The sequence below is a fragment of the Andrographis paniculata genome, unplaced genomic scaffold (assembly GCF_009805555.1).
Source record: "Andrographis paniculata isolate CXL003 unplaced genomic scaffold, ASM980555v1 Contig83END, whole genome shotgun sequence".
NCBI lineage: Eukaryota > Viridiplantae > Streptophyta > Magnoliopsida > Lamiales > Acanthaceae > Andrographis > Andrographis paniculata.
In genome coordinates, this window is record NW_026137621.1 from 1,207,335 (window position 1) to 1,220,549 (window position 13,215).

Genomic DNA, 13,215 nt, shown 5'->3' on the forward strand with positions numbered 1-13,215 from the left:
TGGACAGACGAAAATAAAAAATGTAACATAATAGTTGAGCGGAGGAATTATATTTTTTATATTAAAAAAAAAGAAAAAATAAAATAAGAAGTACTGCAGTCTACATTTGCCCATGGTAGGTCCCTATATATATATTTACAAATGTTTTTCAAGCTAGATATTATGTGAAACGGAACAACTCATCGTTCAATTACAGTCAAATCAAAGATGTCACTATAATATAATAAATATTATTAATTTATATTTTTAAAAACAAACGTATAGCATGGCAAAATAGCTTTTTATGCAACTGCTTATGTTAATGAAATAAAAAGAGCATATTCTAATATGTACACCTAAGTAGGGTGGATATCCTGTCGCTAATTCATGTTTAGATATTTAGACCAGGTAATCAAATTAGACTAAGTACAAATTATGATATATATATATATATAAAGTATCAACTATACTTCGATTTTATTGTTTCTACTCTTTACATTATAAAGTTCTTTTTATATATAAAACTTATTTTTAAATGTTGTATTGATAGACTGAATTATTTGTTGAGATGTGATTGTCTTTTTAACTATTAGTTCATGCTAGGTTCACCTAAAATAGTGATAATTCATACATCTATTGTGCTCCAGATGTGTTTATTCCTTCAAAGTGATATCAGAGCCCGACTCAACTTTGTGGTTTATGGTCATTATGGAAACAATACAAGTATATAATATCGAATTTCAATAGTTTGAATTATTATATATGAAAGGAAAAGATGATGGGTTTTGTATACGTGAAAAATTTCTATTGATCAATATTTGGAAGCCAACAAATCTGAAGGCGAAATTCATATCGAAAACATCCTCTTTTTTCTTTTTTCTATTATTATTTTTTCTTGTACTGTATGTGTTGCTTACTTGTTTTGATTGTAAATAGTGGAGTGATTGAAGAAGATAAGGTGGGGTATGAGTCATTAATACTAGTTTCAACACCCAACAACCCATGGACCTACATTCACTCTCTCTACTCTCTACTCTCTGCTCTCTACTATACTGGCCTCACATATATTACCTCACCAGCTAAGCTACGTACGTACATATGTTTATTTTGCCTATAAATAATCACACCATTGCACCTAAATTCTCATCTCAAACTAATTAATAATTAATACACAAATCACTCTAAGCATCGATCTTTCTTGAGTTTCACACAAACTTAAAACAATGGCGACCAAGATAATGGTGGTTCTGGTCCTTTTCCTCGTCTCATCCCTCTTCATAGCTTCGCAAGTTGCAGCCACTAATCAACAAGGTGATCAGTTACTACTCTAACTATTATTATTATGATTATGATTATGCAAAATTATTTATAACCTACTCCTAGTTTAAAAAAGTTTGAACCATTTTTCCATTGATTTAGAGACTGTAAGGCCTCCCTCATGTTTTACTAAATGCTACACTGAATCACGACACTTTTTTGTATTATTCAAAACCCTAAAAATGAGATTTTTCTGCAATATTTTTGAATTATGAAAGAGAATGATGGAGACCTTATCAACAATTTTGGCTTATTATTATTATTATTATTGATAAAGTTGGCTGTTCTTATTGAGTATTTTAAGATTATACATATTAATTTGCAGTGAGTGAAGTAATTAATTAATGTTGGTCTGTTTTTGGAACCTCATGAATAGCTGAGACTGAACAGCAAGGAACAGAAGGTGGATACCATGGAGGCGGACACCGCCACTACGGCGGAGGCGGACACTACGGCGGAGGCGGACACCACGGCGGCGGCGGCGGCTGCCGCTACCGCTGCGGACACCACTGCTGCAGCGCTGCTGAGAAGGCCGAGTTCGATGCTCGAGCCCAGACCCAAAACTGAACACAATTAATTAAACAGACAGACTCAACGTGCATCAAGAATAAACTCCCTTCCTTATATATGTATATGTATGTATGTATGTATGAATAAGTTGTGTGAGAGAGATGATCAGTCGTCATCTACATCTCTGCATCATTCCTATATCGATCGTGTAATGCTGTGAACCTTTCTACGTACACTGCTTTAATTTTAATTTTAGTTTTTATGCCACTGTGTGGTTAATTCCATTTTGATTACTTATTGTGATTGTGTGAGTATCTGCATCAATTCCCCAATGTGTTATTTTTAAATAAAAACTAGAATTAAAATTAAACAGCGAGTAAATACTCCATATGTCATCCGATCCATATTCATTCTCACATATCTTTTTGACTGTCAAGCAAAATTTATATTTTCATTTTTTTTCTCCAAAAATTCATATTCTTTTTGTAATTTTTCTATTATAAAAAATAAAAAATAACAAAAGGTAAATAACTATTCATTCCGTTCAAATCCAATAGTCTTATTTATTATTTTTGTTTGTCCCAACACAATAATTTCATTTTCATAAATACTCATATCTTCATAAAATTATGGTTACTTTTTCATTAATATTACATAAATATCACTACATTTTACACTAATACAGACCATACTTTTAGGACAGAGGAAGTATATTATTATTCAAATCTCACTACTTTTTACACATAAAATTATTTTATTTATATTATTAATATAAAATCAATATTTCTTAAATTTCATGTCAACCCAAATAAGACCATATTTTAGGACGGACGGAGTATATTATAAAAAATATATGAGAATATAGTTGGGTGACAAAAGTAATATTATGCTTTAAATATTTATAATTTAATTGAAATGACAAATTCGTGTTTCGTTTACATATATACACCACACTCATTATATACAATAGTAGTAGGGAGCCGTGTTATGCACGGCTCAAGTGATAAACTAATTATTTGTTAATTGGTTTTTTACAAATATCATAGTATTTAATATATATTTCAAAAATATTTAAAATAATTGTTGTTATTTAAAATATTGATATATAGAATTTAAATATAAAAATAGTCTAAAAAATTAATACATTAAAAAAATATAATAAAAAAATTAGTCTAATTGTGTTGAATAATTTATAAAATTCGTAGTATTCATTTTCAATATTGTCTACAATACTTGTCAAATCAAGATTTTCATTTTGATTATATCTTTTTATAGGCAACTCACTTCTTATTTATATCTCCAAAACCCTAATTGAATTTTTTTTTTCTTGGATGACGTGGTACCCGCAGCCGCTACCCGAAAGTGTGCACTGGTTAAACCCTAGTAACAAGTCCAACCCCTACCCCACCAGGCCATCCGTTACGGGACTGGTTATGATTAATATTATAAATATGCTATGTTGTGTATGATATATGTCTATGTTGATTTGACCTAATTAGGGATAACAATGGGTCCGGATAGACCCGAGACCCGGCCCATTTATTTGGGGTCGGGTCCAAATATTTGGGTCTAGGATCGGGTTTGGGTCTGGATAAAAACTTTTTTTAAGGGTCGGGTCGGGTTCAGGGTCCGAGCATGGACCCGACCCATACCCGGACCCGGATCCGACCCGTCATTTAATTAAAAAAAAAATGAATTATATTGTATTTTTTCAAATAAAACCTAGCAGCAAATTATATTGTATTTTCTCAAATAAAAAACCTAGCAGCGCAGCCTTCTTCCCTCTTTTTTTCTCACACAGCCTCTCCCTTCTTTTTTTCTCACGATAGCCCCTCCCCTCTTTTTTTCTCACGACAGCCCCTCCCCACGCAGACGGCAGGCAGGACACCATCACGGCAAGTTCTTGGTCGATTTCTCCCTCTTCTTCGTCTAATTCATTCTCCAACTCAATTTTCCATCGTTAAGCACGGCTGTTTTTGTATAAGGGTAAGTTATTGTGTAATTTTACTTATTTATTTTGGTGTGTGAGATTTTTTTCTATTATTTGTTGAGTTTTTGGCATAAAAAAAATTAAAAGTAAATGAATAAAAAAATAAATTTTTTTTGTTCAGTTTGAGTTCTAAATTGCAGCAACGAGTGTTAAGAAGAACTTTTTGTTCAGGTTGAGTTTGAAATCCAGGGTGGTGATTGAATTTTTTTTATTTGTCCGGTTGATTCAGTTTTGAATCAAGATGGTGTTTAATTTATTATTATTATTATTATTATTGTGAATTTTTTCTTTTGTTGCTCTGCTTGCTGTTACTGTCCGTTTACAATAGTACATTAATAATAAAAAAAATTGATAATTTGATAGTTCATAATGTTATTAATCTATTTGGTATAAAAATTAGAAATTAATTCAAATGCAGTGTTTGTTTGTTGCCTATGCAATATGTTTTTTTAAACTTAATTGATAATTCATAGTTCTTAAGTGCATTATTTTGTTATTTTGTAGATGGATTCCAAAGGAGCTGACAATTCTTTTCCGTCGGTTAGTAGTATTTAGGAAAATATGAATACACAAGAAACTCCGAAAGAAAATACTAACAATGATAGTTTGGAAACTAATGACTCTACCGATTGTAAAAGAAAAAGGACATCAGAATTGTGGGATCATTTTGAAAGGAAAAAGATTGATGATATGATATATGCAGAATGCAACTACTGCAAGGCCCTTAAAGCACCGAGTGGTATGGAACGACAAATTTGAAAAAGCATTTTGAAAAAGTCTGTAAAAAAGACTAAGGAAAATGGACATTCGACAAAGTGTTCTGATGATGGGAAGCAAAAAAATTGGTGGAGGTTAAGCACTTGAAACCCATGTGTTTAATCAAGAAAATTCAAGGCATGATCTTGCAACAATGATGATTTTGCATGATTATCCATTGACAATGGTCGATCATATTGGTTTTCGAAGATTTGTTGGTAATCTTCAACCATGTTTTAACATGATTACAAGAAACACTTTGAAAAATGACATATTAAAGATTTATGAGGTTGAAAAAAGCAAAGTGTTATGAGATATTGGACAAGCTTAATAGTCGAATTGCTATCACAACGGACATGTGGATATCAAGCAATAATAAGAAAGGATTTATGTCAATTACTGGACATTATATTGATGACTCTTGGACTTTGAAGAATGTCATTTTGAGGTATATTTACTTAAAAATAATTTTTTATTTTGGTATTTTTGTATTTTTGTTGTATAGATAATTGAAACTTACGAACAATTCTTTTATTTAATAGGTTTGTTTATGTACCGGCTCCATATACCGCCGAAGTTTATCAAGTGTTCGCATTTTGTCTTTGATGGACTAGAATATTGATAGGAAATTATCAACTATTACGGTTGATAATTGTACTACCAATGATTCGATGATTCAACAAATTTTGGGGAAACTGTCATCAAAAGATATGCTGATGGATGGAAAGGTACTTTATATGCGTTGCTCTACACATATTTTAAATTGATTGTTAGAGATGGGTTGGAAATAATTAGTGGTGCAATTAAAAAAGTGCTTGATAGTGTGATTTATTGGACTACTTCACCTTCTAGAATTGAGAAATTTGAAGAAGCTGTTCATCAATTGCATATTAATTGTTCTAGAAGGTTAGTCATGGATTGCAGAATTCGTTGGAACTCTACTTATTTGATGTTAGAAACAACTATTATTTATAAAGATGTGTTCCCATAACTTAAATACCGAGAGAGAAATTACAGTAGTGAGCCAAGTAATGAGGATTGAGAAATTGCAATTGAAATATGTGGAAAGTTGAAGATTTTCTATCAGGTGACAGAGTTGTTTTCTGGAACTCTTTATCCTACATCAAATTTTTATTTTGCTCATATATGTGAGATAAAATCAAAATTAGATGAATGGGTGAAGAGTTCAAATGTATTGGTTCAAGAAATGACGAAAAAAATGCTTGCCAAGTATAAAAAATATTGAAGTGATTGTCATATCATGTTGGGGGTTGCTGCTGTATTGGATCCTAGGTACAAGTTGAAGTTTGTTGAATTTTATTTTAATCTAATATATGGTGATGAAGTTGAGATTAAAGTTAATCAAGTTCGTCAAAATTGTTATGATTTGTTGATTGATTACCAATCTAGAGCCATGTCTTCTACGGATATGAGTTCGGTGGTTGATGTTGGAATGTTGGATTTGGGGGGTGCAATGACTCGCAATGTTGTTTCCGCTGATGCATTTGATCTATATCCATTGAAGAAATACGATCAATTTGTGGCAAGTATGAATGATTCTTCTAGGAGTTCTACGATGTCGGAGTTGAATATTTATTTGGAAGAAAGTGTTTTACCGAGGACACCAAATTTTGATATATTAGGTAGGTGGAAGACGAATGGAGTCAAGCACCCTTACTTCCAGAAGATGGCAAAGGATATTTTGGCTATTCCGGTTTGTACGGTTGCTTCCGAATCTACGTTCAGTAATAGTGAAAGAATTATTAACCCTCATCGTAGTAGACTTAATCCTTCTACTTTAGAAGCATTAGTATGTGCTCGACATTAGTTATGGAATGAAGCAAATTGTAAGTTAATTTTAATATATTTTTAATTAATATATTTATATTTATTATATTGTAAGACTTATATTATTTGTTGATTTATTATTTTAGGTGGCAATTTGACTTCCGGTTGCTCAAAAGCATTTGACGATGAAGAAGAAGATGACGATGAACAATGAAGATTTTTGTTATTTTACGTTGTGATTGATGACTTGTGTTAATGTGTTTAGATTTTTTACGATGAATGCACAAAAGATTAGATGTTTGGTTATTATATATCATAATATGCAATATTATTTTTATATTTATTTGGATTGAATTATTACTGTTGCTGTTGCTCATTATTTGTTGTTACTTTTTTATAATTGTTTAAAAAAACTAGATAATTGTTTAGGCGGGTCTGGGTCCGGATCCGGATCCGGGTCCGGGTCTTGTTTATATTTAAAATTTTGAAACTATCGAGTCTGTCGGGTCTATCGGGTCCAATCTGGTAGTTATGGGTCGAATCCGGGTCCAATCAGGTCCGGATCCAATCAAATATGTTTCGAGTCCTGACTCCATATATATTTTTTCGGGTCGGGTCTTGGGTCTGGTCAGACCCGACCCATTGCCATCCCTAGACCTAATCAATATGTTGCCATTTTTTTTCATAATATGATTTTGTTTATTTGTTAAAATTAGAGTTATTATTATTAATTTAGTATTATTATTATTATTATTAACTAAATTTATATATAATATATTATTTGTTTGGATAAGTTAATATTTTGAAATAATTTTTTCAACCTAAAGAATTTATTTTGTAATATTTTTTTTTTACTTTTATTTTTAATTCCTTTTTTTGCCTTTAATAACAATTAAAATTCACTACACACGTATTAATATATTTTTTTTATTACAATGTTTATTAATTATTTTATATATTTTTCTCTATAACTTAAAATTTTAGTTTTATAAACATACAATAATTGGAATTATTATTTTCTTATTTGTAAATTATTTTATTTGTAAATTTTTGTAGTGTGTTAAAATAAATGTTTCATTATTTATTTATATATATATATATTTATTAAAGATGAATATATTAAATTAATTTATTTAAAATTATAAATTTAACAAATAAAAACAATTAAAAATTAACCTAATGAAAAATATACATACGAATAATTTGTCTTTTTATATTTTATATTATTTCTACTGAAAAAAATACTTCAATAAAAATATATTTATTTTCTTTAAAAGTATTTTATAAAATTAGCAAACAAATATTTTATTAAAAAATTCATAATTTTCAATAACTAATAATAAAAATTCTAAAAATTTTATACTACAAACGAGTGCAATTAACTATTTTTAAAATAAAATATAAATAATCTTAATTATTATTTTACGTATAAATAATTAATATTAAAAAACTACTTTGTCAAAGATTTTAGCACAAAAAATTAATTATATTTTTTATGTAAACATCACAAAAATTTATATTTATATTGCAAATATATAATTTATTTTAATTTAAATTTTATTAAGGAACCTACATAAAATACAATAAAGAAGTCTCACGAATTAAAACAAAGAATTACCTATACTTACATACCTACACATAGGTATCGTTGATGCTTCTGTATAATTCCACAACGTATGTACTATGTTGTACTATTTATAATCATGAATCACTTATGCTACTGCCTATAAATATGGACGATTACTTCTCCTCTAGTTTCTCTCTTACCTAATCTAAGCATACAAGTCATATATATATATATACTAGAACACGCTCTTGCGCGGTATACCGCGCGACTATTCTATAATGTAATGTAGTGAAACATTATTTATTTGAAATATAAACTGTAAAACAAAAATATAATCGAATTATTTGTGCTCAGGTCGGTGGGTCAGGTCGTTTGATTTGGTCGGTTGGTCTGGTCGGTTGGTTAGCGGTCGGATAGGCAGGTTGGAAGGTCCTCGGTCGGTTGGTCTGGTCGGTTGGTCCTCGGTCGGATGGTTAGCGGTCAGACAGACAGGCCTGATGGTCTGCGGTCGGATAAAGTAGGTCGGCTGGTCTGCGGTCGGATAGGCAAGTCAGCTGGTCCGCAGGTGGATGGACAGGTTGCTTGGTGGGTGCGGCCAAGGAGTCTTTTGGTCTAGCGATTGGTCTCTGGATTGGTCGATTGGGCTATTTGAGTTCTGGAACTGGTGGAGGCGTTTGGCGAGGCGGTTGATGTAACCGACCAGACGACGTTTCAAAACGTTTCGTCTTGGGCGGTTGACGGCGGTTGCTGGCGACGGTTCGAAAACGTCTTTTCAAGCCAGTACAAAGGTAGGGTAAGAGCTAAATTGTCATTTTCGAAATGAGGGGCATGATAGACTTTTCAAGTGACAAATCCATACAATCTCGTGTATAACAACATACAAGTTTTAATACCCAAATCAACTAATACATAAGGTCTTGTTACGTACAAAAATAATAATAATAATAATAATAATAATAATGGTAGCAGTGTCTTGAACGAATATCATCAACATATACTAAGGAAACAGTGATCAAGTCATTTACAGTCCTAACAAACAAAGAGTAATCATGAAGGGATTGAATAAAACCAAACTCTAGCATAGCTGTCTTTAGCTTCTCATTCCATTGTCGAGGAGCTTGTTTCAATCCATAGAGGGATTTCTTCAAAAGACAGACTTTTTTCTTAAACAGATCTGCATACCCTTCAGGAGCTATCATGTAGACTGTCTCATTAAGATCTCCATGCAGAAACATTATTAACATGTAATTGGAAGACTTTCCAACCTCGACTAAGGGCTAGAGATACAACACAATGGACTGTAACCATCTTAACAACCGGTGAAAAAGTTCCATGAAAGTAATATTTAAGGATTTAGATTTTTTATTTTCAAGCATCTTCAATCAACTTCAACAAAGCAAAGTCAGATTTGGGGATCACCACTTTAAATTTTCAGCATTTTAATTTTCCAATCAATTTCCTTTTATGTACCGTACAGTGTTTAGAGATTCCTAATCTCAGACGCTAAAAAATCAAATTTAAGGTGTTATGTACAAAAATAATAATAATAATAAAAATAATGGTAGCAGGGTCTTGAACGAAGGTAGGACCCGAAGTCGGGCAGAAAAGTAGAAAAATTTGCACTCAGGTCGGGAAGTCCTCAGGTCGGGAGGTCCTCAAGACGGAAAGTGGTCAGGTCGGGAAGTCCTCAGGTCGGGAGGTCCTCAAGACAGAAAGTGGTCAGGACGGGAAGTCCTTAGGTCGGGAAGTCCTCAGGTAGGGAGGTCCTCAAGACGGAAAGTGGTCAGGTCGGGAAGTCCTCAGGTCGGGATTTCCTCAAGACGGAAAGTGGTCAGGACGGGAAGTCCTTAGGTCGGGAAGTCCTCAAGGCGGAAAGTGGTCAGGACGGGAAGCCCTTAGGTCGGGAAGTCCTCAAGACGGAAAGTGGTCAGGTCCGGAAGTCCTCAGGTCGGGAGTTCCTCAAGACGGGAAGTGGTCAGGTCGGGATTTCCTAAAGACGGAAAGTGGTCAGGACGGGAAGCCCTTAGGTCGGGAAGTCCTCAAGACGGAAAGTGGTCAGGTCCGGAAGTCCTCAGGTCGGGATTTCCTCAAGACGGGAAGTGGTCAGGTCGGGATTTCCTCAAGACGGAAAGTGGTCAGGACGGGAAGTCCTCAGGTCGGGAGGTCCTCAAGACAGAAAGTGGTCAGAACGGGAAGTCCTTAGTTCGGGAAGTCCTCAAGACGGAAAGTGGTCAGGACGGGAAGCCCTTAGGTCGGGAAGTCCTCAAGACGGAAAGTGGTCAGGTCGGGAAGTCCTCAGGTCGGGATTTCCTCAAGACGGAAAGTGGTCAGGACGGGAAGTCCTTAGGTCGGGAAGTCCTCAAGACGGAAAGTGGTCAGGACGGGAAGCCCTTAGGTCGGGAAGTCCTCAAGACGGAAAGTGGTCAGGTCCGGAAGTCCTCAGGTCGGGAGTTCCTCAAGACGGGAAGTGGTCAGGTCGGGATTTCCTAAAGACGGAAAGTGGTCAGGACGGGAAGCCCTTAGGTCGGGAAGTCCTCAAGACGGAAAGTGGTCAGGTCCGGAAGTCCTCAGGTCGGGATTTCCTCAAGACGGGAAGTGGTCAGGTCGGGATTTCCTCAAGACGGAAAGTGGTCAGGACGGGAAGTCCTCAGGTCGGGAGGTCCTCAAGACAGAAAGTGGTCAGAACGGGAAGTCCTTAGTTCGGGAAGTCCTCAAGACGGAAAGTGGTCAGGACGGGAAGCCCTTAGGTCGGGAAGTCCTCAAGACGGAAAGTGGTCAGGTCGGGAAGTCCTCAGGTCGGGATTTCCTCAAGACGGAAAGTGGTCAGGTCCGGACGTCCTCAAGACGGAAAGTGGTCAGGTCGGGAAGTCCTCAAGACGGAAAATGGTCAGGTCGGGAGGTCCTCAAGACAGAAAGTGGTCAGGACGGGAAGTCCTCAGGTCGGGAGGTCCTCAAAACGGAAAGTGGTCAGGTCGGGAGGTCCTCAAGACAGAAAGTGGTCAGGACGGAAGTCCTCAGGTCGGGAGGTCCTCAAGACGGAAAGTGGTCAGGTCGGGAGGTCCTCAAGACAAAAAGTGGTCAGGACGGGAAGTCCTTAGGTCGGGAAGTCCTCAAGACGGAAAGTGGTCAGGTCGAGAAGTCCTCAGGTCGGGATTTCCTCAAGACGGAAAGTGGTCAGGTCCGGACGTCCTCAAGACGGAAAGTGGTCAGGTCGGGAAGTCCTCAGGTCGGGATTTCCTCAAGACGGAAAGTGGTCAGGTCCGGACGTCCTCAAGACGGAAAGTGGTCAGGTCGGGAAGTCCTCAAGACGGAAAGTGGTCAGGTCGGGAGGTCCTCAAGACAGAAAGTGGTTAGGACGGGAAGTCCTCAGGTCGGGAGGTCCTCAAGACGGAAAGTGGTCAGGTCGGGAGGTCCTCAAGACGGAAAGTGGTCAGGTCGGGAAGTCAACAGGTCGGACAGACGGATGGTCAGCTGGTCGGACAGACAGGTCTGATGGTCAGCAGGTCGGATAAAGTAGGTCGGCTGGTCTAGCAATTGGTCTCTGGAATGGTCGGTCGGGCAAGTTGAGTTTGGGAACTGGTGGAAGCGTTTGGCGAGACGGTGCAAGGCACGTGTCAATAAAGGAGGAATTAGAGAAGGTAGATTAATGGCTAAATTGTCATTTTCGAAATGAGGGACTGGATAGACTTTTCAAGTGGCAGATCCGTACAATCTCGTCTTTTCAAGCCAGTACAAAGATAGGTAAGGACTAAATTGTCATTTTCGAAATGAGGGGCAGGATAGACTTTTCAAGTGGCAGATCCGTACAAACTCGTATTTATATGATATAATATATCTATATATATATATGCATTCTTACCATACATACATACATTTATTCACACAATCATTAAGCACCCAATATAATATCCTATAACATACATATACCTTAAAAATTTTTGGCTACATAAAATTACATTAATACCATTTATCCAATAATCTATTTTCTTTCTCACCATTTTCCAAAAAACTATATTAATATAATTATTTATTTTGTTATAAATATTTCATTCAACATTATTAACTTTATTAATTCTATTATATAACAATATTAATTTTTTTAAGTAGAATTTATTTTATTATTATAGTACAATAAAAATTAATCTTTTCTTAATTATTGTTTATTTTTAAAAAACTTTTTTTATTATATGAAAAATTAATCTTTGTTTTATTCGATAGATTCTTTTCGGTCATTAAGTTTTTTACTGACTATTATTGAAATAATACGAAATAAAAGTAATTAATACATATGAACATTCACTCTTATTTATTTATTTTACTCATTCGTGACCGTATTATTGAAATAATAATCAATTAGCATAGTAAAAGAACAAAATACTTTACTATTTGTGTAAAGAATACTACTAATATATCTTGGAATGCAATTGTACTAATAATGATATAAGTTCTGTATTTTCTGAAATTAATTTATACTCCCTTCGTCCTATTTATCATGCATACTTTTCTATTTTCATTCATTCCACTTATTTTGTTATTTTTCTTTTTTAAAAAAAGTATACACTTTAATCTTATTTTAAATATTTTATTTTTTAATTTTTTAATTTTAATTAAACTAATTAATTATTTAATCTTAATTTATAATTACTTATATTATACGATAATTATTTTTACTAATACATTCTTAATTATTTACTAATCATATCCCTCCTAAATTCTTGTGTCCACAGTAAAGAAGACATAATAGTGGCGTAGCGCAACAAACGAGCGACTAATATATATATATACATACGTTGCCCATAATATATATACCTACTTTGATATATTATATAAAATAGTGATTAACGGTAGAAATAATGAATATTTTTATTAGTTATTCCTATAATAATAATACAACATGTTATCAGCACGATTATATATTTTCATTTCCGCAAGGTAATATTTTATATTCTATCTGTTTATTATGACTAACCTTATCAAATAACAATTTTTCTCTCTCCTCGTTTCTGGCCAAAATTATATGGCATGGGTTCGTGATGTTAAAATGCATCTGGCATCAATGGGCTTGGAAAATACCATTGTCCGGGATAAAAATTCCCCGAGCCAAGATCGTGCAAAGGCCATGATCTTTTGTGTCTTCACATCGATGAGGCACTAAAAATGCATTATGTAACGTTGGAATCGCCACTTGAATTGTGGGAGAGATTGAAAGAAAAATCCGATCATATAAGGCTGACTATGTTGCCAAAGGCACAAAGCGAATGGCAAAGTCTACGGCTCCATGACTTTAAGGGTGTGTTTATTTGAAGGA

At 34.4% G+C, this 13,215-nt stretch overlaps 1 protein-coding gene across 1 annotated transcript; it reads left to right on the forward strand.

The window, feature by feature from the left end:
* The first annotated feature begins 1,117 nt into the window (after positions 1-1,117).
* Positions 1,118-2,073, forward strand: LOC127241765 (glycine-rich protein HC1-like). Its single transcript, XM_051260967.1, has 2 exons — positions 1,118-1,290; positions 1,673-2,073. The coding sequence occupies exons 1-2, from the start codon at positions 1,203-1,205 to the stop codon at positions 1,861-1,863; spliced, it is 279 nt and encodes a 92-aa protein (XP_051116924.1). The 5' UTR covers positions 1,118-1,202; the 3' UTR covers positions 1,864-2,073.
* Positions 2,074-13,215: the final 11,142 nt, after the last annotated feature.